General features: G+C 54.8%; 9 protein-coding genes across 9 annotated transcripts; 5 read left to right on the forward strand and 4 right to left on the reverse strand.

Moving 5' to 3' along the window:
- Positions 1–157: 157 nt before the first annotated feature.
- hutI (Imidazolonepropionase) lies at positions 158–3353 on the reverse strand (the record flags this gene model as incomplete). Its single annotated transcript, XM_036638389.1, has 5 exons — positions 158–423; positions 501–672; positions 724–807; positions 858–2052; positions 2104–3353. The coding sequence occupies 5 exons, from the start codon at positions 3351–3353 to the stop codon at positions 158–160; spliced, it is 2967 nt and encodes a 988-aa protein (XP_036495711.1).
- Positions 3354–4847: 1494 nt separating this feature from the next.
- On the forward strand, positions 4848–6083 carry CGCS363_v006541 (putative inactive purple acid phosphatase 16; the record flags this gene model as incomplete). Its single annotated transcript, XM_036638390.1, has 1 exon — positions 4848–6083. One exon carries the CDS (start codon positions 4848–4850, stop codon positions 6081–6083), a length of 1236 nt encoding a protein of 411 aa, XP_036495710.1.
- A 1159-nt stretch (positions 6084–7242) lies between these two features.
- Positions 7243–9121, forward strand: CGCS363_v006542 (uncharacterized protein; the record flags this gene model as incomplete). The annotated part of the gene is made up of 2 exons (XM_036638391.1): positions 7243–7901; positions 7951–9121. The coding sequence occupies 2 exons, from the start codon at positions 7243–7245 to the stop codon at positions 9119–9121; spliced, it is 1830 nt and encodes a 609-aa protein (XP_036495713.1).
- A 160-nt stretch (positions 9122–9281) lies between these two features.
- On the reverse strand, positions 9282–10607 carry CGCS363_v006543 (Sterol uptake control protein 2; the record flags this gene model as incomplete). The annotated part of the gene is made up of 3 exons (XM_036638392.1): positions 9282–10118; positions 10176–10412; positions 10467–10607. The coding sequence occupies 3 exons, from the start codon at positions 10605–10607 to the stop codon at positions 9282–9284; spliced, it is 1215 nt and encodes a 404-aa protein (XP_036495712.1).
- A 1483-nt stretch (positions 10608–12090) lies between these two features.
- CGCS363_v006544 (uncharacterized protein) lies at positions 12091–13167 on the forward strand (the record flags this gene model as incomplete). Its single annotated transcript, XM_036638393.1, has 1 exon — positions 12091–13167. One exon carries the CDS (start codon positions 12091–12093, stop codon positions 13165–13167), a length of 1077 nt encoding a protein of 358 aa, XP_036495715.1.
- A 1643-nt stretch (positions 13168–14810) lies between these two features.
- fmqE-5 (MFS transporter fmqE) lies at positions 14811–16653 on the reverse strand (the record flags this gene model as incomplete). The annotated part of the gene is made up of 4 exons (XM_036638394.1): positions 14811–14952; positions 15005–15257; positions 15310–16340; positions 16418–16653. The coding sequence occupies 4 exons, from the start codon at positions 16651–16653 to the stop codon at positions 14811–14813; spliced, it is 1662 nt and encodes a 553-aa protein (XP_036495714.1).
- Positions 16654–17835: 1182 nt separating this feature from the next.
- On the reverse strand, positions 17836–19264 carry EMP47 (the record flags this gene model as incomplete). The annotated part of the gene is made up of 2 exons (XM_036638395.1): positions 17836–19069; positions 19155–19264. The coding sequence occupies 2 exons, from the start codon at positions 19262–19264 to the stop codon at positions 17836–17838; spliced, it is 1344 nt and encodes a 447-aa protein (XP_036495717.1).
- A 1087-nt stretch (positions 19265–20351) lies between these two features.
- On the forward strand, positions 20352–22042 carry ALG8 (Dolichyl pyrophosphate Glc1Man9GlcNAc2 alpha-1,3-glucosyltransferase; the record flags this gene model as incomplete). Its single annotated transcript, XM_036638396.1, has 4 exons — positions 20352–20428; positions 20487–20759; positions 20819–21312; positions 21369–22042. The coding sequence occupies 4 exons, from the start codon at positions 20352–20354 to the stop codon at positions 22040–22042; spliced, it is 1518 nt and encodes a 505-aa protein (XP_036495716.1).
- Positions 22043–23453: 1411 nt separating this feature from the next.
- On the forward strand, positions 23454–26811 carry ITC1 (Imitation switch two complex protein 1; the record flags this gene model as incomplete). The annotated part of the gene is made up of 7 exons (XM_036638397.1): positions 23454–23456; positions 23511–23576; positions 23631–23689; positions 23743–23761; positions 23814–23879; positions 23928–25663; positions 25713–26811. The coding sequence occupies 7 exons, from the start codon at positions 23454–23456 to the stop codon at positions 26809–26811; spliced, it is 3048 nt and encodes a 1015-aa protein (XP_036495709.1).
- Between the last annotated feature and the right edge of the window lie 1024 nt (positions 26812–27835).

Genomic DNA, 27835 nt, shown 5'->3' on the forward strand with positions numbered 1-27835 from the left:
AAGTGCAATGCTTGCAAGCAGCGCAACAATTAGCCACGTTTTGCTATTGATGCCTCGCACTATACAGGGTGCCCATGATACTGCCAAGCTTAGATGAAGAAAGATGATTTACATTTACAAAAGATTTACGCAAGTATGGGACAGTCTTGAGCCCCGTCTACTGCTCATCGTGCTCCTGCGGCCAGCAAGCGGCAACCTCAATCTCGCCGTCCTTGCCCTCCTCAAAGCTGAGCGCCACGGTGCCTCCAAACTCGAGGGGGCTGCCCTCCCAAATGACAATGTCCTTGCTCCTCTCAAGGCCGAGAATGTCTTCGACGTTGCTTGACACAAGACGGACGGTCTCCTTGGCTCCGAGGTTGGCGTACTTGGCTGCCCAAGAGGCCTCGAGCGCAAGATCGTGGAGGCGGTAGTCGGCTGGCATGACTAAGGAATGGAAAGTGTCAGTCTATGTATTGTTTTCATGGTGACCGGATGAAAGGGAAATTCAGGGGGAAGCATACTGTCAGAGACAACGGCAATGGCGAAGTAAACACCTGCCTCACTCAAGAGACGGGCGACACTAGGTGTCAGGGGCGGGCCGACGACTGCGTCTCGGTGTCGGAATTCGTCGGGTGCAGGACGAGTCTGTGTGAGAATGAGAGGGATCTGGGATTTGGCGAGCTCCAGGGCAACCTGCGATGCATGGTTAGTCTATAATGGACCAGCGTCAGGGATGATACTTACCAGAGGGGCCTCAGCACCGCCTTGAATAACAATGTTCACGTCGGGGAAGTCCTTCTTGATGCTGATGATTTGCTGGATGTCCCACTATGCACATGTCAGCTACGATGCACCAAATCTGGCGGTTGGGGACCTACGTGGTTATTAGCCTTGATAATGAGCGGCAGCTTGCCATGCGCAACCTCCCCGAAGGTCGTCTCGTTGTGCTTGCCCTGGCCGTCCACCAGAATCTTGCGCAGCTTCTTGACGGCGTTGCTGATGGTTCCCACGCTGGCCTTGGCGCCGTCATCAAGAGTGACATGCAGCGCGACCTCGGGCTTGAAGATTCCACCATCGAGGAGGGTGCGGCCCCGTCGTGTGAGGATGCCGACGCTAACACCGTTGACGAAGCCAGCCTCGCTGACGGGAGGAGAAATGGCACGAGTGACGCCACCGAGGCGGGCGCGTGCAAATGCCTTGCCCTCCAGCTGAACGCCGTACTTGGCAAAGTCAAGGTTCTCAGGGTCGTTGCCGTCGCGCTTGAAGTCGGCGTAGCCATCGCCAGTGGAGGGTTCCGTCGCAATCTCCACCAAACCGAGGGAGGATGTGATGGCCGTCAGACCTGGGAGGACGTGGCCGTCGGACAGATCCAGGGTGGTGACTTCGCCTTCTGCTGATGCCTGGGTGACTGCTGAAGCGCAGTTCTTGGAGGTGTTGAGACACGTGATGCCTCCCTTGTTGATCACCAAGGTCAGGTTCTCCCCGCTGACATCGTGGAAGGTCGAGGGCATCTGCGGGTGGTTCTCTAGGAAGGTGGTTGTGATGCCGTTGATGACGAATGTGGCCTTCTTCTTGGTCTTGAAGCAAAAGGCTTCCTTCGCCTCTGGCTCGAGTTCCGTTCGCATCTTAGGAGTGATCGGTGCGGGGACCTTGGCGGACGCCTCGTTGAAAGTCGTACCCATGCTCTCTTGAACAATCTGGTGCTTAAGCTGGGGGTTGCCGTCGATGTAGACCTGGAGAGGGGTCGCGCCGATAGAAAGGGGGTGGGCATCCCAGACAACCAGATCAGCATCGTATCCAGGACGCGCGTAGCCAATGCGGTAACCCAAGTCGATGGCCTTTGCGGGGATCGAGGTGACAGACTGCAGAGCCTGCTCTTCCGGCAAATGGAACGAATGGCCAACACCGGCCTGATACATGATATACTTGGCGCTCAGCTCCGCCGACGTATGGTCAGATTTGTAGGCGACAGGAACGCCGTGCTTGGCGAGGATTGCACCTGCAGACAAGCTGGGAGCGTAAGCCTCCCACTTGTACAGACTGAACTCGGCAAAAGTGGCAATCGTGACGTTACTGCAGGTTCGTTAGTTGTGGAGGTCGTTCAAAATACCCGGTGATACTCACTCCCCATAGTTTTTCAGCATCTCAGGGACTTGCCACGCTTCAATGGCATGGTGGAAGGCCCGGACCTTAACACCAAACTCGCCGGTCACTCGCAGCATGGTCTCCAGATCCTCAGGAAGATAGCAGTGGTTCTGCATTGCCACGCGACCACGAAGCATGCCCGCGGTAGACTCGAGCTTCAACTCGGTGGGAAAGTTGCCTAACTGCTCGATAAACCGGCGCTTCTCCTCCATAGAGGCCGTCGACAAGAGCGCGGCAGCCTCGCAGTACTCGTCCTGCTTTTCAACAAGCTCTTTGGCCTTGGCGAATTGCTCACGGAGAATCCAAGCATCGGCCATACGAGTGTGGTCGTACACCCGCTTCGGGTTTTCACCGCAAGCGAGCTTCATGTATCGATGCCGCTCTTCGATGGGAATTCCATGCTCGAGGAGGAGCTCCTCTACAATATACTCTCCCAGCTCTCCAGAGTTGAGAACATTCTTGATCGCAGTTCCCTCACCACCCATGACATTGGCGGATCCAGGGAGAAGGAGAGACGAGGTGATGCCACCTGACATGATGATCTCAGTGGCCACATCATACGCCTTGGTCGAATCCAGAACGCGCACGAATGGTGTCAAAGGGCCGTAGGCTTCGTTTACCTCGTTGGTGTCGTCGGTGGCAGACAGGCCCGGCCACATCATAACTGCATGGTGGGAGTGCATGTCAACCAAGCCGGGTGTGACAAAACGACCGTGCACATCGTGCTCGACAGCTCCATCGGAGCTGATTGACTTGGAAGCAGTCGTCGCCACCTCGGCGAAGAGGCCTTTCTCAAACTTGATGTCCATTGGCTCGGAGGCAATCGTTTCGCCGTCGAAGAAGGTCGCGTTGCGAAGCACAACAGGCTTCTCCTGGCCGCGCTCCTTGTTCCATCGCGGGTTCGACGTACGCGACTTCGGGTTGGGGCTTTGAGGGAAGGTTTTGAGAGAGGTGCAGTGTTGCAGCGACTCCTCGAACCGGGTCAGCCGGGCGGACGAAGTCGCGTGTTGGGCGACATGGTCGAGCTTCGTCTCGCGATCGAGGAGAAGGCACAGCCAGGTAATGGCACCGCAAAGGAAGACGGCGAAGAGCAAGCGGACAGATATCAGGCGTCGGGCAAGGGTGCGACGAGTCCGGACGCGGGGATAGGCGGCAGCTTCATACGGTGGTGGGGTCTGGAAGGAATAGAGATCGGCCTCTTTCGAGGACCGGCCTGCTGATTGAGGCATCGTGTGATGATGCTTGGGGTCGAGAGTGCTCCGGGTGAACGAAGCAATTGGTCACCAAAGTGGCACCTCGAAGTAGCAGAAGAAGGTCGACGTATCGTGGAGAGTGGGACGTCACATCATTTTATCAGCGGTAGCCTGGGGTAGCTCTCTTGTGAGCTTCAGATTACGACTTTTCGCATCCATGAACGGGAATCTCGACCAGTTGGGAAGGTCAATTCAGCGACGCTGGAGCTCCAGGAAAGCTTGGGTGATGAGCGGGGAAGCGGCGGTGGTATCTCACGCGATAAGCTTCTGAAGCTGTTAGTCCGGCTACATCGCGTGGGAGTGATCTCTAACAGGAAACAACCGTCGCCCCCAAAGCTACATGTGCTCCACTGAAGCTCTCATCGCCAACCGGGAGCTTCGCTGCAGAGTCTGTGCGACAGGGGAACTTTTGGGAGCAGCATGTTGCGTGTCTCATGCTGGACGTGACGCAACCCAGAGTGAGCGTCGCTGGCGCGTCCAGACTCTGCATCGGCGCGTCGACTCGAAGTGAGCCTTGTCACGACCTGCGTGGGAATGCAGAATAGGCGCTTGGACTGTCAATCGACTTGCGAATCTCTGGCGTGGCTCCGTCCATCGTGTTGACGATGATGAATATTCGAAGACAGAAGACCCCTCCTCACTCTTCAATGCTGGAATTCTCAAAGTTTTCTGCTCCATCGGCAACAAACCCCCGGGCCGCCACCTCGTCCCAACTATTGAATGAAGCCTCGTTGCGCAAGGGAATCTTCAATTCAGCCGTTCCGACACTTGCAATCAACAACTGCCCATAGCCAGGGCGTTGCAGATAACCACCTGCTTTTAGATGAGCGAGGAGCTGCTAGAAACACCGGACGATGATCCCTGGGGGCGGGAAGTACGGGGAAAGGCACACTTGGCACCGGATCTGAGCCAGCACTTCCTGCAAGTGGATGTCTTGGTGCACATCACTGGTCACCTACTGGTTAGTGACGGAGAGGGAAACACTCCACTGTGAAGGGGGGAAATTCGTCTCGTCTTTCCCTGGTTGGCTTGGGCCGCCTCCGTCTCTGGTGGACCAATAGGTCTCCCCCTCCCCCAAAACGGCATCTGCCACAGTGGGCCTGTTTTGGCTCTGTTTTGGAGTGTTTGACCCTTGGGAAATCCCAGCTGCAGCAGCGACAGCTAAAGCTGTTCTGTTCTGGTCTTCCTGCTGGACATCGACATTTTCTGCGATTCAATGTCTCTTTCCAAATTCCATATTTCTTCTGGTTCCTCCTCACCGCGCCTAGATTGATTTGTGTCCTCGCCTGGCATCCAATCATTTCGTGCTTTTTTCGATCTACCAGAGACATCCTCTGCACTGTAATGCTCCTTCGCCGGTGTCTATATCCATTGTCTCGTCCGTAATCTTTCCATTTCTCGGCACTCGCCTTCGCCCTCCCTGCATCTTCTTCGCCATCGACACCACAGACATCTCCACCATTCATCACGATGCCGGAAGCAAAATTGGAAGAAGCAGTTCAGCTGCGCCCTCCGCAGTCTACTGCCCGCCTGGTGGAGCGCATCTGTCAGCTGATATTCGTCTACGCCATCTCCTTCGCCGCCATGTTCATGCTAGTCACCAAGATTTCCCCTGGAAAGTGGCCGCTAAAGGAGCCGTCGCTGGACAAGCCCAGACTCAAGCTAGGGGCCACGAACCGCGACTTTCGCATTGGCATCTTTTCTGATCTGCACTTTGGAGAAGTCGAGTTCGCCTCCTGGGGCATCGAGCAGGACATCAACTCCACTCGCGTCATGAAGAATGTCATGAGGAGCGAGCATCCGGATCTTGTGGTACTGAATGGCGACCTAATTACCGGCGAGGACACCCACAAGGAGAACTCGACAGAGTACATCAATCAGATCGTGCGGCCCATGATAGAGGCTGGCCAGAAATGGACCTCTATTTACGGAAACCACGATTCCAAGCACAACCTGGACCGCGAACAGCTCTTCCGCGCCGAGAAGGGCTATGACCTCTGCTACACCACCTCCATGGGCGACAAGCTCCCCGGCATCACCAACTACTATTTGCCCATCTTCGACGGCGACGCCAAGGACCCCATTGCTCTACTGTGGTTCTTCGATAGCCGCGGCGGCACTACCTACCAGACCGACTCCGACAATATGGACGATATTCCCAATTGGGTCGCACCTGAGACGGCCGAGTGGTTCACCACGACCTACGACGAGCTGAAGGAAAAGCACGGCCGTGTCATCCCTAGCGTGGCCTTCGTGCACATCCCGCCCCACGTTTTCCTCGACGCCCAAAAGTCAAATCTAGACCCAAGCAAGTTTCCGGGCTTGAATGTCGACTCCCCGTTGGCCATTCAGGGCCAGGGCCAAGAGGACGACCCGTTCATCGAGGCGTTGCTCGAGGCCGAGGGCCTCCACAGCATCCACGTCGGTCACGACCACGGCGACTCCTGGTGCTCCACTTGGCCCGGCCACGAAGGCGGACTCGGCGCCGAAGCTCCATTCCTCTGCTTTGCAAAGCACACAGGCTATGGAGGATACGGTGAATGGAACCGCGGCGCTCGGATGCTGAGACTGCTGTTTTCCCAGGGCGATAACCCGCAGATGTCGGTCGAGACCTGGGTACGCATGGAGGACGATCAAGTCATCACACGTGTCTCCCTTAACGAAACCTACGGCCTGGATTCCTATCCTTCCAACAATGGAGAGTGAGGGATAACGGGCTATCTACAACTACAAAGAAACGCATGAATTACAAAGGGTTGCCTGGACGGATTTATACCGCTGCAGTGGAATATGCAGGATAGGCTATTGAGACCCGGCCAAGTCAACCCAGGAAGGAATAATTCCCACTTCGGCTCGTTTCGGCCGCAATAACTGGTCTTCGAGACAAGACATTCGTGGCACATTCTCCCTCCGAAGGATGCAGGATGCTGTGCGCCCACCCTTCTATACATTCCCTCACTCCTCCTCCCATTCTTCTGGGCTCGCACGGAAATTGCACAGTCCTCGCCCTGCGGTCAGCTGCGGTCAGCACCACACTTTGCGGCCGGCCGACGCCTCGTCGCAAGCTAAAAAAGAACGCCAAACAGGCCGCCAGCAATCTGTGCGATGCAGCCATAATACCATTGTCTTCTTCCTTCGCGCACTTTGTCTTTCTGTTCCTTCCGCCATCGATCTTACCGTTCTCCAAAACATTCTGCGGGAGAGTCTGGGACGATCATTATGGACAGAAACACAACATCCAGTGAGCGACCACCGCCAAAGTACACGACTTTCAAGTCATTCGCAATGTCTCGCCAACCTCTTCAACATGCACGACGACCAATTTACATTCTAATTGTATACTTACTTCTCCTACTTGGACCCTGGATTTGCATCTGTGTCGTCAATCAGCGAACAACGTCCGATCCTTGGGGCATCCTCATGCGGGATGATTTCGACAAGTACAGCCGATGGATGCGCGTGGCGCCGTTCCTGAGTGCAGTGACGGCTGTCATTGCGCTGCCATGCGTTGCGGCTCTTCTGGCTCACGGTGCAGTGGTGTTCTCTCAACGACGATCCCATCGGCAAGCCCTCAGCCTCCGACAGCTGTTTGCTCTTTCCGACATCCAATGGACGGCGGTTTTCTCAAAAGGACAGACATCGTCTTACCTGATGATGGCTACGGCATTGCTTCTGCTGGGTAAGCTTTTTGGCGACTGCTTGTGATCAATTGGCTGACCAGATCCAAGTTGCGGCACAGTTGCCTCTTCAATCACTGCTGATGCCGATGTCCGCTCGTGTGGTTTACCCATGCGACAGCTCTCGACATTTGACAAAATGGGATCGCACGTGCGATGGTGCAAGGTATCGGGCAGAAAGGGTCGGCATGGAGCCTGAGCCGGCTTTGCTGAGGGTTTCCACCGATTTCCCCAACATCATCAGTCCAGTGAGATCCAAGCTGGCCAGCATCACGTCAGCTGACGTCCAGGAGAATCTGTGGCGCGACGGAAACACTGACAGAAGCTTTGTGACTGGGTCAGACCACAAGTACAACGACGCTTTCTGGGTTTCGTCTGTGCCCGCAGGAACGACAACGGGACCGCTCCGGCAACACTCGATGAGACTCAACTCAACTGCCGACTGCCAAGTTGCGACTCGTGAAGACTTTCCTGCGGATTGTGTCGGCTACTCAACCACTCTTGAAGGATTCGGCGTCACCATCAAGGTCTGCATGCCTGATGACTCCAAGAACCCCGAAGTTGAGCGAGCGCTGCTTCCCCCGCGTCGACGTCAAGACATTGATGAAGTCGTGTTCATCGATGCGCAAATCAGCCCTGAGGCATCGCAGGCCTCTGATTTCGTTTCAGACCCAGCGGAGAATGTCACCCTGAAATGCACGGCCAGAACAACCCGTGCATTCTTCGAGCTTGGTAACTTCTACACCAACCTCAATCAGTCAGGCATTATCGATGAGTGGCCCTCGGATGAGGTGATGAAGGCCCAGTACCACGATTACGACTGGGCGGGCAACCTCATCACTAGCGAGTGAGTTCAAACATGCCAAAAATTTGAGCCTGATACTAACACCCTGCAGGTCGGATCAAGAATGGGATCGCGACGTATTCGGGGGATGGACTTCGTCTCAGGGCCCGCTGAGGACAACTGTAGAGGCCCTCTTCGGCGCCGAATCGTACCCGCAAGCCGTACTCGCCTTCCTCAGCCAAACATTTCCCGATGGCAAAATGCCCGGCAACCTCACTTTAACTGATGACTCGGTCCGCGATGCAACGAAGAAGGGTTGCGCCTTGCCCGCACCTCTTCATGGCTGGCAAATGCCTTACAACTCCAAAAACGACGAATTCGACACATGGTACCCTTCCATCTATAACGGATGCACGCTGAAGAAGCTTCCCAAGTCGCTATTCAGGACCGCACAGGGTCTGCGTCACTTGACTGTGGCTCAAAGCACTCTCGGGGTCGGCATGTACCTGTCCAATGCTGCCGTCCTGCAGGATGCAGCTTTGAACGATGCGGCAAGAACGATCTACAACCTCACTGGCACGGCTTTCGTTGCACCAAAATACAGTCTCGGGGCGACAGTCATGCTCAGCGCGCTCATTGCCCTCCAAGCGATCTGTCTTGCCCTGCTCGTGTGGTACATCTGCACCCTACCGACATGGACAAACACACTCGACTCGTTTGCGATGTTCAGAGTAGGCTCGCAGCTGAAAGACTCTGTCAATCTCCCTCCTATGGGCCGTTTTGATAAGGACGATATGCATAAGTTTAACGAAATCGATGGCTTAGTCGGAGTCGTCCCTGGGCCGGGCATCATGATGGACGACGATCTCGAGATGGCGGCCATGACATCGTCCAACCGTCTGATCCGAAGTGCATCTTCGGCGCAGCAGTACGAGATAATCAGGCCCTCATCGCCGGCCAGCTCAGTCAGTTCAGACTCGTCCGTGGATATGCCGGCCGTGCCGCCGCAAGCTCGCCAGGTCCCTGACGGAACTTACCCGGGCGGCGTACCCGGGATGTCGGCCGCTGACTTGAGCTCCTACCTTCAGGGGGGAGGGCTCGCTTCGCCAGTATCCCCTGTCTCATCCGTGGCGTCGTCTGTGAGGAGTGCGTCCCCGCCGCCCCCGTATTTGCCGACGAACTCGTCAGACAGGGAGCAACGGACGAGGTTGCCGTATGAGCTCGGCTTGGGAGCCCCGGCACTGATCACGAAAGCATTGTGGAGCAGGAATCAGCCGAAATAGTCGGCTTCGAGAGAAGCATTGGGCCGTCGCTTATCACAGCCAGCAAGCCTTGGAGTTTACATTCATTTATGTCGAATTAGAACTGATACCCAGAAAATAAGAAACCTCGTATTATTCACATTGTCGATGCGTTTGTCCTCCTGAGAAGTATCCATTGCCGTCATTGGAAGTCGCCAACAGCGACAGATGTATGTCGTCGTTCCAACTCTTGCTTAGTTAAACTCTCCATGATATTCAGCCTCCTCGACGCCCACCAAGACTCCATGGATCCCAGCAGCAGCCTTGAAGTTCGATAAAAGTGGTACAACACCAGCAGTGCCCTCGTGTCACTGCTGGCAACCATTTCTAGAAAGGTGCCGACGCAAAACAGCGGGAACGAGAGGATGTACCGCTCAAGATCGGCTCTTTGCGGTGGCGACGAGTTGGTCTCTCTGTGCCTCCAGAGCGCGAGGATAACGGAGAGACGCGTGACGATGGCGTGGTATGCCTCGCGCTCTTTTGTCGTCTGGGTGGAGAGCTCTGTTTGAGTAGTTGATGTTTCGTCATACCTTGTCATGAAATCTGCTACTATGCTTTCACAGTCCATACCCTGGCTCGCTACGATATCTTCCAGAGCACTGCATTGAGATATCGACGACATGTTTGCGAAAATGCTGTCTGGACCTTGGGCCCTTGTGCTGGACAGGAATACCCTCACACCGGAGCTAAGAAGGAATAGCTGGTCACCCTTGAGGTCCAATCGACGGCCGTCAGCTGGCTTCCCCTCGTCTTCTAGGAAATCCAAGTTGCACCACGTGAGGTAGTGGATCAACATGGCCGTGAAGAACAGCGGGTTGTGCTTCTCACGGCCGTCGTCCTGGTTGAGGGCGGCACTAAAGCCAGCACAGCTGCGAGAGAGGAGTGCCAGGGCAGCTTCATCGTACACTGACTCATCTGGGCGCAGGACGCTAAGGTGTCGCGCCGAGGTGGCCAGCATGGCGGTCATCAGGTACTCTTCCTGCCATTCCCATGAGTTAACTGTTCCTGCTCCTCAAAGGAAGCAAGGAATATTCACCTTGAAAGCGAGCGACGTCGCTGGGCCCCATACTTCAGAGAAGCAGAGAGTAGGAACCGTAACGTGCTGGAAGTGATGGAAGAGCTCCAGGTGGATAAGGTTTACCGGCCCAGAGAGGTCTGGCGGTCGGGAGGATGCGGGTGAGGCGTCCTTTTCAGGGGAAGCGGAGGACTTGTGGGGTGGGTCGCATATTTCGTTCCGTCTGATGCAGTTCGAGCAAGGTGTTTGCTCGTCGCACTGGGGGTTTGTCAGAAGCCTGACGGGTTCGTAAAGCACCAGGAGGGAACGCACCTTGACTTTCCTCTTCTTGCAGGCGCCACAGCCGCCTCGGCTCTTCTTGTGCGCCCTCATCTTTTTCGTCTCGTTGTGAGCCTGGTCGATGAACCGCAGCGACAGGCCGGGTTGTGTACCCTGAGATCTGGGGTCTGACATCGTGTGATGGATCACCTTGAGCAGTAGGGGATGACTCTATGGAATGTTCGTGTAGCTGCTGGTTGAAAGGCTCAGGGTTGAACTTTCATAGATTAAAGAGTCACTGTATCTCGACAGGTACTGCTCGATTTGTAAGATTCCGGTCCCGGGTTTTCTTTTGGCGCCATCAAGGACAGGTTCGATGTGGACTCGGAGGGGTGTTGTCAAATGCTGAAGTGCCTGGGGTAAGCCTGGTTGCCTAACTGGGAATGTGCGGGGGTGGCTGCAGTCCGAATAGAGTTTAGCTCGAGGGTACCTGGATACCAGACCAACGGTGCCAGGGGAGCCGGCGTCTTCATTCGCCAGCGTGTAAGTGAGTTAACATGAGCCGGTTGCGAACTGTCTGCGGGCTTGCATAGCACATTGACACTCTGCGACTGTAATACGACTCTATCGAGCAAATTTCTTGACAAAACAAAGTAAGACTTCGGGTTTGAAGGAAGAATTGTGTTCCTATGACGTTATTTACGGGTCCAACCTCTCTGGGAAGACACCTTTTATCTCTCTCGTGAGAAACAACCGCATTATCCACAGTTGATCAAGTCAGGAGGGTAGATATATGTCCAGTCACACCATTTTCGAACAAAAAGCTAATTTTGAACGAAGAACATAGCAGGGACGATTGCGATGCCAACTACAACGAGCAAGGACGACAACGGTGGCAAGGAGGAGGACGGTAGTATTAGAGTCCACCGGAAAGGTAGTCCATTAAGAGCAGTAAAAGTGGTGGTCTCTTGGTACACCAAATATCCTACCAGAAATTCTCTTTGGTAGACGAGTCCCCCTTGATAGTGTAGGCATCTAACATTATCAAGACTGACACACTGACAAGTCCTCATGGCCCGCCAAAATCTCAATGAAAGTAACGATGACGAGGAATATCACTAAATGCCTTTTTTGTTGTTTCTCGCTCGCTCAGGATCCGACCAACTAAACAGGCGTTCGTTTCCTCGTACCGCCTTTAATCCTTCCTTCCCCCGGAGGCATGAATTTGCACCTCTTTGGCCATCGACCTACCAGGTCACAAATTTAGACTTTTCTGTACCTGAAATCAGGGTTACGGGTACCTAGCATGAAAGATGCCGGTTCCTGAAAAGATGTCTCTGGCAATTGATGCTTGAAGACAGACTTTTCTGTGCCTGAAAACAAGGTTACGGGTTCCTGAAAAGGTGGTCTATGTTTGAAAGACCTCTCCGGTCCCTGAATCTCACGATTCCTTCGATGAATCCCTATAAAACCCCAATCTCTCTCATGGTCTGGTCCTCCTGAAATCTCTCCTTCTCTCTTCATCGTAGCTTGATTTCTATTTCGCTTCCAGCAGATACAATTCTCGTTACACACAACTCTCACCAGATACAACTTTCGTTACACACATCTCTCGCCATACACAACCTCCTTCACATACATACACCGTTTTTACCCTGTTTGTCTCGAAGTGGTCAGTATGACCTCTAGCGAAGTATCTCGAGAGTCTTCTCAGCAGAAGCGGGAGGTGGCCTCCAGAAGCCCCCGTTTCTATGTTCAATTCGACTGTGGCGTGCCTATTCGATGCAAGCCTACGCCCACCCGCTTCCACGGCGATCTTTGGGTTGAGCCTCGTGAGCGGGCCATGGCAGCCATTCCTGAACACGACCAGCCCACACCCCGCGCTCTCAATCTCTTCACGGATGCCTCTTTTCCTGGCAAAGAGTCGTGGGGAAGTGGTCCCAGCGGTCACTCAACACTGGACAACCCCGCGGGAGCCACCGTTACTTGGCAACCCCGCCCCGGTCTCAGCCCCGACTGGACAGCCGGCACGTACAGGCTCATCAAGTGCCCCGACTTCCTGGTGGCAGAGCTGTACGCCTTAGCTCTCGGGCTCGAGACCGCCCTCTACCTGTCCCGCGCGGTCCCCGACCTTCGACAAGTGAACATCTTCACGGATTGCAAGGATGCGATCCGTTCACTCATGAGGGCCGACGCGTCGGACGATGATCCCTTGGTCCAAAGAGCCGTTGCGGCATCCGCCAAATTAGAGGCCAAGGGTATCAGAACCGCAGTCCGATGGTGTCCGGGCCATGTGGGCGTTGAAGGCAACGAGAGGGCAGACCAGCTCGCCAAAGCAGTCCGCCGCTGCTCGACAAGAAAGGGGGCCGTCCCGACTGAGATGCCTGACAAGATGAAGGAGTACAGGGTCACCGTTGACGACCACGAACTCCGCTCCTTCAATGACCGGTCCCTTCCGCCAAGTCGTTCGCCTAGTCCTCAGCCCGCACCACCGTTCTCTCAGGGGCCCATGATAGGGTCTTACAATGAACATGGGCTGTGGGTTCCTTCCTCCGTCCTGACACCAATTAACTCAGGACACCCAAGCTCCTTCACACCGCCCACGCCGCCTGGTTTGGACTTGTTTACCGCATACCGGGCGGCAATGAGTCTGACATGGCCTCAGGCCTACTATCAGCAGCCCCCCATGCAGACTCATGGGCTAACATACCCTCCTGGACTGATGCCCCAGGCCGGTGCCATGGTCTACGCATAGACCTGAAAGAAGCAGCGGCACCAAACCTGCTAAGTCGGCTGAGTTCCCTGCCAAAGAGCGCGAGTCCAACTCTGGAGAGGACTGGACCGGCATTGACGATAATGCCGTTCCTGCATCCCACCCGAACAAGAAAAAAAAGAAGAAAAACCCAACACCTCTTCGGACACCTCGGACACCAACTACGTTTTAGGACATGCACTCTTCGAATACTTCCCTGGCAGCCGCTCTCCTTCACACCAAGTCGTTGGACAGTACCAGCGTCCTTCCAGTCAGTTATGGAGGACATGGTTCTACAAGGGGTCTTTCCAACGACTTACATGCCGCCAGCGGCGCTTCAGCGATCAGGTTTCCTCAGACCGACAAATGGCGACTACCTCGCACTTGCGGAGCCACCAGCCTGGAACATCCAGCAGCCTACTATACCGGCAGGATAACAACCACACCAGGTCGTAACACTACCGGGATCACTTTGATCTTGGAATGCGTTGCCGCCTAAACACATCCTGTCGGTAGAGCTCCTCTCAAACAAACGCAAGGCTTTTGTGCTCCCACGATCGCTTCAAACAACACACTCGTGGTAGACCAACGCTACAGTCACCACCTCATCCTAGAGTGCGTTGCCGCCACATCAAGGCTGTCACACTCCCAGGATAGCCTCCAACACCACAACTCGCGCGATAGACCAATGTCCCATCTCATCCTAGAATGCGTCGCCTACCTTAACAAGGTCGTGTCGCTACCAGGATTACTCACAACAACAACTACAACACAAAACTCATGGTAGACCAGTGTCCCGCGCCACCTCATCCTAGAATGCGTCGCCTGCCTCAAAAGGTCGGGACGCTACCAGGATCGCTCATAGCAACACAAATAATGTAGTAGACCAACACTACAGTCGCCACCTCATCCTTGAATGCCCCGCCGCCTCATCAAGGCCGTTGCGCTACTCGGATCACTTATAACAACAACACAAACCTCATGGTAGACCGATGTGCCACTCATCCTAGAACGCGTCGCCTGCCTAACCAAGGCCGCGGCGTTACCAGGATCGCCTTCAGCATAAACATCATTGGCGACAATGCCATCTCAAGCGTCGAACAAGACGTTTCTTGTGTTACGACAAGACTACGCAGCACTCGACAGGAAGGACTCTTAGGACTCCACTCACCGTGACGACTAGAGTCACACTATCGGCTTAACGCCACTTTTGAACAACACCTAGCGACTGAGTTTAGCGATTGCCTTTGAATTACCTGTTTACCAACCAAAAACACAAAAACAAAACAAAAAAAAACATTGTGCTGCGTGGTCTGTCATTTTATTTCATTTACATCGTGGTGCAGTCAAAGACTGTAGGAAAGGGAGGGGAATGATAGGGAAGGAAAGGAAGGGAATGATAGGGAAGGAAGAAGGGAAGGGAAAGAAGGGAGGAAGCGCTGCGGTTCTACTTGTTTGCTTTCGATGCTTACACATTTTGATCGCTTCGTACATACTTCTGAACAGGCACATAGAGAAAGCGCTGCTGAGCGGTGCTAGGAATTGCCTGCAAACAAGGCACGGGTTTTGACCCGAGAAGGGTTTCCCATGACTTGGGGCAATATTATAACACAATAACAGCCTCAAGGTTGAATATACATACAATATCAATGATCCCTCTTCTCTGACGTGACAACCTCTTGATCGTGACTTGCATTGACAAGACGCTCCGTCGCCGTAAGTGTCTTATGGAATCTCCAAGGCTTGATGCCGCGCTCGAATAATTCGTCCAGCTCCGCAGCGGAGCGCCTGTTGTGATATCGTCAGTATGTTTGTAAATGATTCCGATGGGAAGACATACCCCTTGGTCTCGGGAATCAGGAACCACATGGCCACCACGAACGGAAGTCCTACGCCGGTGTAGAACCAGGCTGTCTTCAGCTCCCAATTCCACTGGTTTCCGTCCACCATGTACGGGGTCAGCACGTTCATGACAACACCCGCAACACACGTCGAGGCAGCTCCGAATCCAGCTGTGTAAGGCCGAAGCCTTTGCGAAGAGATCTCGCCGATGAAGCCCCAGCCGGTGGCTCCATTCGCAGTCATCCCGATATCTAGTCCAACATTATCAGCATTCATCTGTTCAGAGGCCAAGTGACCACTTACTCCACAGACACGCAAAGAAGACCAACAAGACAAAAGTCGGCCCCCGTCTCGGCACAACCCCGAGAATCCCAATAGCCATGCACGCAGCCCACGATAGCGTCGACCCGCTGCACGAGATCCATCTCCGCCCAACCTTGTCCGCAATCAGTATAAACACAAGCCCGCTCACGATGTTGATCCCGGACGTGATGCATGTGGCCTGGAACGGATCCTTGATGCCAGCCTGCTTGAAGAAGTAGCTCGCAAACGTCGAGAACAGCGTCAGCCCCACGAACTGCTGCGTCATGAGCGTCCACAGCGCCGTCACCGTCCGCTTGCCGTCGACGCCCTTGAAGATGGCGTACCACTCAACGTTGGCCTGGGACCGCGCGACCTCCATCTCGTGGTCCACGGCGATGACGAGGAGCTGCAGCTGCTGCTCGACGTCGTAGTCCTCGACGCCGCGGTACAGCCAGCGCAGCGACTTGCGGGCGGCGTCGAGCTTGCCGCGGGTGACGCACCAGGCGGGCGACTCCGGGACGAGGACGTAGATGATGATCATGAGGCCGATCTGGCTCCACTGCGTGTAGATGGGCGTCTTCCAGTCCTCAGGGGCGTACTGCGACATGACCTGCAGCGCGACGGGCGCGAAGAACTGTCCGAGGGCGAACCAAAAGTTGTAGGCCAGCAGCAGGCCGCCGCGGATTCTCGTTGGGGCAACTTCGGCGATATAGGTCGGGACAGTGGACTGTAGGCAGCCCACGCCGACGCCCGCGAGCAGTTTGGCAACCAGCCATACGGGCCAGGTCTGGGCCACGGACTCGCAGAGGATACTCATGGAGAGGATGAACCAGTACCAATACATGGCGCCCTTGCGGCCGAATCGGTCGGAGAGGAAGGGGACAGTCGTCATGCCGATGATTTGGCCGACGGACATTATGGAAGACCACGCGCTGAGGATAGGTGCGGCGAGGTTGGGTTCGCCGCGCGAGGTGGTTTCCGTTGCGAACTGATTGATGAAGCCTGGGTTGGCGATGATGTTGCCATTGATGCTACGTTGTTGTTAGTCTCATGTGGAAGTCTCCTTTTCAAACTTGGTCCTCAAAAGGACGAAACACAGAACACTTACCCAATCTGATAACCATCTGTCGCCGCGCTGAAAGCAACAGCAAAACAAGTAGCGGAGCACACTTTGAAGGCCTTGAAAGTCTCCCACAATGTCAAGGTCTCGTAACCCGACACGCCCTGACCCTTAGCGGCGGCGTCGAGGGTCACGTCCTTGGGGTTGTCATGTTGATTCTCGAGTCCAATGTCGTCGGCGTGCTCAAGGGCAATTTCAGGCTTTTGGTCCTCTGTCTTCGTCATGCTTGAGATTGTCAAAGAACTTCACTCTTGCCAATGGGATTACGACAGCCGACATCCTGAGATGAACCGTTATATATCTCGTAATGCCAAAGACATGGGACGCAGACGGCAGAGCGGGTAAAGCCAGCACCACCACCGTCTACATGTCATCCAAGACCGCTAGGTCCCGATGGGCTGGGCTGTGTCATTGCGCCAAGCATCTTGGGTCTAAATTGTCCACAATGATACACCGAGGACAAGGAGGGCGTACCCAACAATCTGGGGTAAGAGTCTGGGGAAGTGGCAGTTTGATGGAGAGCACCAACTCCACGACGCCCGTTCGGTTTGCATTACCCCGGAATATGCCCCAGATTCCCAAGGAAGCTGTGATCGGTAGTTCGAGCCAAGAGGGCGAGTCGTGAGGGGAACCCCGCATCAACAGCATCGCTACTCCAACTTGGAAGTTTTAAACATCGTTTTTTACTCCACTCTTTGGCTTGAAAAGGATATCCTACGCTCAAGGTTTGAGACGGTTGGTCAGTTGGTACGGCTGGTTGACTTGGAAGGTCCAACACAAGGTCCCGCTGGACATGGGTTTGTTCGACCCAGAACCTCGGTTGTCGAGAATGAGAACCAAGGCTAGGAAATCATGGTCCCGGCCCTTTTACACAGGAATCTTCTCACTTATTGTTTGATGTGTTGGGACAGAACAATCGCAGTCGCATTGAAATGTCTGAATGTGAAATCTGCGCGGCCGAGGCTTGACCTGTTAACCGCCTTCGTTCCTCTGACAATGTCGAAGATGGTTAGACCCAGGCCGCGTCCACTCTACTAACACGCTCTTCAGTCTGTACTAGGCATCGTACGCGTCAACGAACATTCAATTTTCAGAGACTTGATGAGATAGCAGGAACTTTGCGATATGAACTTGGAAAGTTTTCGATTTCTTACACCGACGCCTGCACTTGCTCTCGTCGTCATCGACCCTACTCGACTCGCCTCTTGTGTATTCTCCGTTTTATATGTCTTCGTCGCCCGAGACGCTACACGGGACTAAAGGACAATAACTTCCCGTTGCAGTAGTACGGCGTCCATCATTGGCCAAAATTCACATGATGCAACCAATCGTACATGATTTATACAAGACAACTCCACACACGCCATCTCTGAAATGTTGACTTTGCGGACCTCAGCTTCGTCACCTTACAAGTACTTCTTGGGCATTGAGTTCTTTCTTCTCTTGTAAAGGACGTAGCCGACAGCGAGAACGACCTGAGACCCGACAATGACGAGGATAAGCTTGCCGTGACCAGGAGCGGCGTTGACGATGTTCGAGGACAGGGTGGAGTGATGTTCGCTCATGTAGCCCTTGAGAGAGTGCTCCGTGTTCTTCATTTGCAGGTTGAGATCGGTGCGCATGGCGCGGATCTCGCGCTCGAGGGCGTTGATGCGGTCCTCAATGCTGTAGACCTTCTCGATCTTGCGCAGCTCCGTGCGGAGCGAGTCGAGAATCTGCGAGGTCTCCGCGTGGCGGTTCTCGGCGTGCTGGTTGTACTGGTTGACAGAACGGTAGATGGTGCCGATCTGGTGGTTCACCGACTGAAGACGGTTGTGCAAATCGGCGAACTGCGCCTTGGACGAGGTGATCACATCGGCAGGGCTGTCGGGGATGGCGTTGAGGTCGATGGGGTCCTCGTTGCCGCTGCGGGGGTTGTTCGGCTGACCCTGATTGGCCTTCTGCTCGTGGGCTTGCTGTTGCTGTTGCTGCTGTTGTTGCTGCTGCTGTTGGTGGCCCTGATTTTGCTGCTCGCCGGCGTGAAGCGAGTCGGACATGACAACCATCTTGAAAATCTCGAAAGAGTCCGGGTTGTCGGCGCTAGCGGCGGTGATACCGAAGGAGTAGCCGGGAGGGATCTTGACCTTGTCGGTTTCGAAGCAAAGGCGTCCGTCGATCTCGACCTTGAAGACGCTGGAAGTCTGGCGCAGCTTAATCTGGCTGGGGCGGCCAAGGTTGCGGTAGTGGTACTGGCAGTGGCCAAAAGCAAGGCCGCTAATATCACTCTGGGCCTTGTAGTCGGTCGAGCGGTCGTTCAAGAAGCCGCGAACCATGCCACCAGTACCGCCGTGACCGTCGACAACGAGCACGAGACCGTCGAAGCGGCCTGCAGTGTATGCTGAGCTCATGCCAACGTCGTTGGAACCGCCACTTGTGAGCCAGATGTTGAGATTTCCACCGGCGCGCTCGCCACCATTGGCACGAAAGTCGATGTCGGCGATCCAGTTGCTGTGCATCACCTTCTGGGTGCTCCAGATGGAGCCGCGCTGGTTCCCGGGGGCGACGGGGGTGAGGATGATCTTGTTGGAGAGGATTTCGGGCTGGTTTGGTTGTCCCTGGAGGACAAAGTTGGGAACGTGGCCATCGTTGTTGGGCGATATGCTGTTAGACGTCGTGGTTAGTGGGAGCTTTTGGAGATCGGCCATACGCGGGCGCGCTGGAAAGATGCGGCTAGGCAGCTTCTTACCTGCCAGTGTAGCCAAAGCTGAGCTCATTGATGAGGTATTGAGCTTGTGTCAAGCTCGCACCGAGAAGAAAAGCGAGCGTCGAGCTCAGAGGAGCTTGCGACACACGCATTGCAACTGAGGGTGAGGTGGCACGCGGGAGCTATGTGAGGTGGTGGAAATGGTGGGGAGAGGAGAGAGGGCGTGGATGGGTATCAAAGAGTTGGAATAACGAAGCCGGCCGTACACCCACAGGGTCGATCAATTGCGTATTAAATCACAGAAGCAAGCTCCTGAAAAGGATGCAGAATTGAAGAGAAAATACGAAATGCAGAAGACGCGGGATCCAAACAAGCGTGGGAATGGCGAAGATGGTTAGAGGGCCGCCAAGTTGAGAAACTCGAGGCAGGGGTCGTTGGTGGTGGTGCGGTGTCTGTGGGTTGAGGACAGGTTGGCACAAAAAAGTGTCAAAGACTCGCTGTGAAGCTCCTGTGCTGCTGTGGATGGACCACACTGCCCCTTCTGGAAGGCTGTTTGTCGGCGTTGGCTTCCGAAAAGCGGATTGAGCTAAGGAGTGAATGAAAATCAGCTTGAATGGAGAGCGCGGCAGGCCAATAATTCTTTATTCGCCTCCGGCTTTGCTAGTTCAATCTAGAAATGTCGAGTCTCCCTCAGGAGGTCGTGGGGTCTCGTGATGATGGATACTAGAGATGAAGCTTGGGTACTGTTCCGCTGTCTAAGACGGAGCATGAGCCTTTACTGGAGACTGTCACGAAATAGAAGGGACCCTAGTCCACCACCTCCGCGTCGTAGGTAGGCATGGCCCGAGCTGTGTCGATTGGGCTCGCGCGGTTCCTTGCATTACCTACCTAAGGTAAAGACAACTGTGGCGTGAAGCTCTCCATCTGTGGCTTGAACAGCACCAGCCACATCTATGTCTGAAGCTTCTCTGACCCACTTCTAGAAGTCGGGGCTGGTTTCACCGCGATTTCTGCACGGACCCCAAAACGGACCCCTGTCCATCGCTTAGTCCACGCCTTCTCCAAAATGGCAAGCTGCAGCTTTGAGAGCAGGACCCCTGACGAAAGCGAAGGTGGCCTGTGATTTTCCTCCCACCTGCCGGGCAGCTTCAGCTCTGTCACCACGCCAAATTGAAGCTCTCACGGCACCGCCCTGTTCAATGCGGACAACCTGCTGATCAGCCCCTGGAACGTGCCACAATGGCTGAATCATACCCAACCCTCTCCCAATGTGCGCTTGTCGCCGGCGCGCTCAAGGTCCTCCTCTTCCCGGCCTAGTAAGTGGACCGCCGACCGACACCTCCGAGAAGCCACCGTCGCTGACCTGCCGCGAAGCAAATCCACCGACTTCGAAGTCCACCGGAACTGGCTCGCCATCACGAACAGCCTGCCTTTGTCCAAGTGGTACTACGAGAAGACATCGGAATGGACCCTCGACTACCCTCCCTTCTTCGCCTACTTCGAGTGGGTCATGTCCCAGGTTGCGAAGCTCGTCGACCCGGCCATGCTCAAGGTCTACAACTTGGAATACGATAGCTGGCAGACGGTATACTTCCAGAGATGGACTGTCATTATTTCGGAGCTGGTCCTAGTCTATGCGCTGCAGCGGTGAGTGCACCCACTTGTCCTCCGAGATGGGAACAACAGCTTATATGGGGTATCACTAGATTCATCGAGACCGCGACGGGAGGAACGAGACGTGCCGCCCAGGCTGCTGCCATTTCAGTTCTTCTTTCTCCTGGTCTTTTGATTATTGACCATATCCACTTCCAGTACAATGGCGCCATGTACGGTGTGCTCATCCTGTCTCTCGTTCTGGCGAGGTCCAAGTCGGGCTTGCTGGGCAGCGGACTGGTGTTTGCTGCGTTGCTGTGCATGAAGCACATCTATCTGTACCTCGCCCCGGCCTACTTTGTCTTTCTTCTCCGTGCCTACTGCTTGTCGCCCAAGTCCATGTTCAGAATCCAGTTCCTCAACTGCATCAAGCTGGGTGGCGGTATTGCGGCCATCTTTGGTGCCGCATTTGGACCGTTTGCTGCTCTGAACCAGATACCGCAGATGATGAGCCGCCTTTTCCCGTTCTCACGTGGTCTTTGCCATGCCTACTGGGCCCCCAATGTCTGGGCTCTGTACTCCTTCGCGGACCGCGTCCTCATTTATGGTAGGTCATCCACTGACCCATGAGTATTCCACAGGAGCATGCTAATAGAGTTTCAGTGGCACCCAGGCTCAATCTTCCCGTCAAGGCGGAAGCCATCAACAGTGTCACCAGAGGACTCGTGGGTGACACTGCCTTTGCGGTGCTGCCAGAAATCAGCCCACGCACTTGCTTCGCTCTCACGCTCTTCTTCCAGGTGCTGCCTCTGATCAAGCTCTTCTTCCAGGCCCAGACACCCTTGCCCTGGGACAGCTTTATTGGGGCGGTGACTCTGTGCGGCTACGCTTCATTCCTCTTCGGATGGCATGTGCACGAGAAGGCCATTCTTCTCGTCATCATTCCCTTCAGCCTTATTGCGCTCAAGGATCGCCGCTACCTCAGTGCATTCCGACCATTAGCTGTCGCTGGACACGTCTCTCTCTTCCCCCTCCTGTTCACGTCGGCGGAATTCCCAATCAAGACGGTTTACACCATCTTCTGGCTGATTCTGTTCCTCCTGACCTTTGACCGATTGGCGCCGGCTTCCAGAAAGGCCAGGTTCTTCTTGCTCGACCGATTCAGCACGCTGTATATCGCAGTCAGCATCCCGTTGATTCTGTACTGCTCACTGCTGCACCAGATAGTGTTTGGGAAGCGGTATGAATTCCTGCCGCTAATGTTCACGAGCTCGTACTGCGCGGTGGGGGTCGTCGGCAGTTGGCTCGGGTTCATGGTGGTTTACTTCACGTCATAAAGAGTGTGGGAAATCGCTCTCTAAGCGATGGGTTGTTCATATTAATCGTGTATAAAAGACGAAAATAAGACAAAGACTGTGCCCTTGGGCGAAACTTTTGCGTGCCAGTGATGACGGCCAGTTGCCGGAAGTCTAAAAGAGACGCTTCGTCCCGTGGGGGCCTGGTCGACAGGAGCCAATCAAAATGCAGAAACTCACGTGTCTGGAGGCTGACAGCAGCACCCAGATCCACTAGCAGCCATGTCCCAGGCGAGAAACAACATTTTGGAGCTAACGGCTGAGCAGGGGGACCGGGGGTCGTGGGCCCCTTGGACACAACCCATTGTATGCCATCAGCAAACGGAAGAGCAAAACAAACGCATGTCGAGCACAGTTTTGGCCATGCAGAATCGGGTTTTGCCTAATTGGCTGCTCTGGAATGCACTTGTAAGGAAATCACTTACACGGAGCTCGGCGGCCCGGAGTGGCCTTGTCGGAGCAGTCCGGCCTTGATATCGCGACTTTTCTCGAGCCCCGTCTGTCGGAGGCATACAAAAAACATCAGATATGAACGAATCATATCAAATTTACCACGGAAGCATTTGGAAGTAAATTTTAAGGCGTTGTGGTGGTAAAACGGTGCTCCTCCGGGTACGATCCCGAGGAGGTGATTGACGAAAAACAGCCTACCCGTCAAGGCCGGACGGTGCACATGACATATATGAGGATAAATCGACGAAACTGGAGTCTTTTTGGTCACTTGAGTGCTCAATCGATTGCTCCGGCGGCGGCGAGTGCAACGAGTACAAAATCGTGGGTGGCCGACGCGGGTGTGGGATTCCCGAGGTGGACGGAGTCGTGGCGGGTGGAGGAGGGTGAGGAGGCCTGGTGAGCAGCGCTCTGGGAGATGGGATGCGGAGGCACCGTGGGCCGAACGGGCCAAGCGGGCGTGGGCCAGGACCGCTTTTACTGGCGCTCTTCATCTTTTTCCCTTTTCCTTTCCCTCCCCAAGCTCACCACTTCTCTTCCCACCTTTTTGTTTTTTTCCCTCGACGTTTCACCCACGACTCGCAGGCTGCGCGTTTCCTCCATTAGCCCGCGACCACAACCACCCTCAACATCGCCATTTGCAACCACATCTACCGCCCTGACACGTCTTGTTCGACCCGCACCGCGTCCGCCAACTCGCGTGTAAGTGCACCGCCGAACCCGCTCTCCCCTGCCCGACACCTCGACCGCGCCTCCGCCCCCTCCGGCCGCGACCACAACAACCCGCCACGACCAGCACGACGCGCCGCTATCGACCGGCAGATGCTTCTCGAGAGTCTCTAACACCACTTACACCGGTTCAAGAGAAGGAAGGCTGCAATACAGCCTCGTTGCGCATTCGGACCTCGACTTTTGGACCATGCCATTGTAGCCCACCGCCACCATGGTACGGACCCCGTACGCGCCCCGAGGGAGCGCGCGCCGCTGACTTGCAATCCAGGTCTTATTCAAGCGCAAACCGGTGCAGTTCTTGCCGCCCAAGGACATAAAGGATGACAATGCAGAGGTTCGAAAATTGAACTTCACGGACGATGCCACGAATACTGATGTAAGCCCTCAGGTCTGGCATATACCGCAGACCGGTGAAGTCTTCGCCCATTATGAAGACTATTTAACCAGGTGAGCTCCCCGTATTTTCGCTCTGGTGGGTGTTCCGAGCTAACTCGGTGAAGAATGGATTTCTACAAACAGGTATGTTTAATCTAGGTGGGGCTATGGGCCAAGACTTGCTCACACCGCATAGCGCCGATTCATTTGCCAGATCACAGGGCACTCTGGCTTGACGTTTTTCGAAGCTCTCAAGAGCGAGGTTTGTGCTAAGACGTCATCCCCACACCCAGACACTAACACGCGATAGCTTGCTGGCGCCGAAGAAGTCGAGCAGGCCTTCCCCGAAGCCCTCAAGGGCCCGGTGCTGCGACGCGTACAATTCCAAACGGTCTCTCGAATCGATACCCTGGTAGACATGGTTTTTGAAGAGTTCAGGGCGGACTACTACCCTGGCGAAGCAGTCACGGTCAGCACGGCAGACGGAGAGAGGTTGCAGGGCGTTGTCAGAGAAAAGACCCGGTTTGGAGGCAAGGTACTACCCGACGGCACCTTGACACCTCCCTACACTAGATACACGGTCAGCCTCGACGAGAGACCCGGCGCCGAAGCTGTGGTTGACGACGATCACATCTGGCGCGATCGCAAGATCTTTACGAAGTCGGTCCTGCGCTCTTTTATCAAGAAGACGGTGACGCGCGAGGCATGGAACGGCGCCCCGTGGCTCGTCAAGCAGGACTATGCGGCACAATACCACATCGACTCTCGGGTCCCGGCTCACCTGCGCTACGATACAAAGTTGATGGAGCGGAAGCAGATCCAGGCACAGAAGCGAGCAAACCAGCCGCATGGCCAAGAGGCAAACGGAGCAAACGGTGTAAACGGAGCTATGCAGAACGGGCCGGCTAGGTTACCGGAGCTGAAACCTGCACCAAAGAACCAGAAGGGCAAGCTGCAGCACCAATCTCCGGATTTCGACGGCAAGGGTTCGCAGGGCATGCTTGCTGGACACGAAGGCGTATTTCAGGCGCCTCCTCATAAGAATCCCTTCCAGCTCCCTCTCAACTTCAGAAACCAGCAAATGCAGCACTCCATGGCTGCTCCCGAAGTACCCCCACCGCCTCCGCCGCCAAAATATCCCATCGAAGATTTGCAGGTACCGATGAGGGAGGGTGTTGTCAGACCGCCGCTGTCGTTCTTCTGCAAGGACCCTCCAGCCGAGACTGATGATGCCACCAAGGGCAGCGCTGGCCCGCAGGACAAGATTTCGATGGAGTCAGTCGGCTTGTTCCTGGAGACGTGGGATACGCTCAACGTCTACTGCGAGATTTTCAAATTGGATTCATTTACATTTGATGATTTTGTTGAAGCGATGTGCGCTGCATCCGAAGAGACGACGATCCAGCTGTTTGAAGAGATTCACTGCGCCGTTTTGAAACAGCTCGTCAGCGCTGAGGCAGACGGTGGCAAGGTCAACGTGCCACTGCCGGAGGTCGAGGAGGAGGATGACTCTGAGGAGGAAGAGGAAGAGGAAGAAAAGGAGCCTACACCTGAACCTGACAGGCCGCCTGCTAGAGCCACTAGAAGCAGTCTAGCGAGGGCCGAGGCCGAGAGACTGGCTGCTGAGGCGAGGGCCGCTGAGAAGGAGAGCGAAAATGTGGAGCCCGAAATCAAGCATCGCGCAGACGAGGTCCTCGAGGACTACGACTGGATTGAAGAACTTCGAAAGCGAAACTTCGCAAATGGCGGCTGGGAGAGAATCATCGTTGGTCTGCTTCATCAGCTGTCGAAGGACGAACGGCATGAGAAACAATGCGAGGACCTCCTCGCTCAGATCGTTCCCCCCGAGGTGGAGCAGCCCACACAGGATACCGTCAGAGAGCAGTACGCCAATCTCGACGTAAACCTTCGCGTCCAGGCACTGCAAATCATCTGCCTGCTTACCACCAGAACCAAGGCCATGCGCACATACATGGAGGAGTGCAGCGAACAGATGACTGCTTTCCGCAAGGAGAAGATTGACTGGCAGCGTCAGAGGAAACAAGCGTGAGTTACGTCAACCCCATCTCACCTGAGAGTGCTAACGTCCCGCAAGACTTGAGGAGCTGCGTGTTCTTAACGACCAGCGCAAGATCTTGTTGCCCGACAACATGCCACCGTCGCCGCCTCCTGAAGCGGAAAAGCAGGATGAAGACGTCAAGATGGCCGATGCTGATGACTCAGTCGCGGATGCCGAGGATGAAGTTGCCGACTCCGAGGAAGAGGGCGCTCCCCGCAGAAATATCCGTCGTGCCAACGACCGTGCTGCTGAGAGGCAGCGCAAGCGCGAAGAAGAAAAGAAGCGCAAAGAGAAGGCCGAGGCCGCGAAGGTGCCGAAGCAGTCGAAACAGTTCATCAAGGTCCTCAAGGATATCACCAAGAAGGAGGAATTCATCAAGAAGTGTGAAGAAGAAATTGCTGTCATCGACAACGACCTTCGCGAAGCAGACTGCGGTCGAACCAGGGTGCTTGGCAAGGATCGATTCTGGAACAGATACTACTGGTTTGAGCGTAACGGAATGCCCTACGGTGGGCTTCCGGACAGCTCTACAGCTGCCGCCGAATACGCCAACGGTTGCATATGGGTTCAAGGACCTGACGACCTGGAACGCGAGGGCTACATCGACACCGATCCCGAGTACCAGGCCGAGTACAAGATCAAGTTCGACATGACTGTTCCGGAACGCAAAAAGCTGGAAGAGGGCACTACTAGCGTTTACAACGCGCGTCAGTGGGGCTTCTACAGCGAGCCGGAGCAAGTTGACGAGCTTCTGAAGTGGCTCGATCCTCGCGGATTCAACGAGCTGCGACTCAGGAAAGAGATTGTGGCCTTCAAGGACAAGATCGTAAAGCATATGGAAAACCGAAAGAAGTACCTCGCCAGCGCAGAGCCCGAGGAGAAGGAGGAGAAGAAGGAGAAGAGGAGAGACTCCAAGCGGATGAGTACAAGGGGCCGCCATCATGAGCCGACGCCTGAACCGACGAATTACCGCTGCCTGTCTTGGGAGAACACCACAGCTATGGAGGAACTGGGCCACCTCCATTCTGAGCCCCCTCCTCCCCCAAGACCCAGGAAGCAGACGACAAAGAAGAGACAGGCCGTTGAGCCCTCTCCCTCTCCTGAGCCGGCGCCGAAGACAAGACGGCGCAAGTAAATGACACGAACACAAAGCAGTCACGACCTGATAGCCGTGTGATGTACTGCCCGGCATTCACTGTAATTACTAGACGTGGCCTGTAACGACTGAACAGAGCCATCGGTAAGGGCTGATCTTGCCCAGTACCGACTTTTCGAGGCTTGTTTTTGGAGCTCTTGCGAGCTTTGTTTCACGGACCTGGCAAAACATAAACTTTGGTGTTCCGGTAACTGAAAAGAAGAAATCTGACGGATGTCCATCACAAATGGGGGACAAGCCGAATTGTTTGCAGCATGGCTGGCGGGTGAAGGAACTTTTCAAAGCATTGGGCTGGCGGGTTGGATGGCGTGCGTGGTTTGCATTAGCTACATGGGGCTTGGGCTATAGACTCTCCAAAAAGAAATTCACGGATTATCGTTCTGGATGCACAGACTTGCAACGCGTGTGGTGATGTGTGCTTGGGGGAAGGTTTTCCTCCGTTCATGGTTTGGCAGTTAAAAGAACGACGGCGCTTCATGCCGTATGATGCTGAAGATACCACGTTCTTTTCCATCAAACCGATGAGATGCCGGAAGAGGTCATGATCACGATATCGCCTAGTCTAGACAAGATTTCCAAATCTTAGGAAGACGTTGACGAAACACTCCAATACGACTCAACAGGCGATATTTCGCATCGTGAATCGATACCAGTGCATCGGAAGTTGCTTGGGCTGGTTCTTTCCCTGCCCTACGTACTTAAAGTCATTGCAGCTTCAACTCGAGGCAACCACCGGGTGGCATCACTTCTTCCATTGCGTCAGGTGTACCTGCCATTCGTCAGGCGATTGGAAGGTTAAATCCTGACATGCACAACTAAAGGGTTGCCAGTCTCGGCTCCTGACCGAAAATGCACAGCAGGCAGTTCCGCAGCTGAAATTGCGTGAGTTGCCAATGCCGGCACCAAACACAATGGAGAGAAGGTTGTGTCGAAGCCCATCCTTCCTTTCGACACACCCACGATGAGCGTTTACTACCGATGACTAGGGGGCAGCTGCCGGTAT

The sequence above is a fragment of the Colletotrichum siamense genome (assembly GCF_013390195.1).
Source record: "Colletotrichum siamense strain Cg363 chromosome Unknown KSG_Cg363_contig04, whole genome shotgun sequence".
Classification (NCBI taxonomy): Eukaryota; Fungi; Ascomycota; class Sordariomycetes; order Glomerellales; family Glomerellaceae; genus Colletotrichum; species Colletotrichum siamense.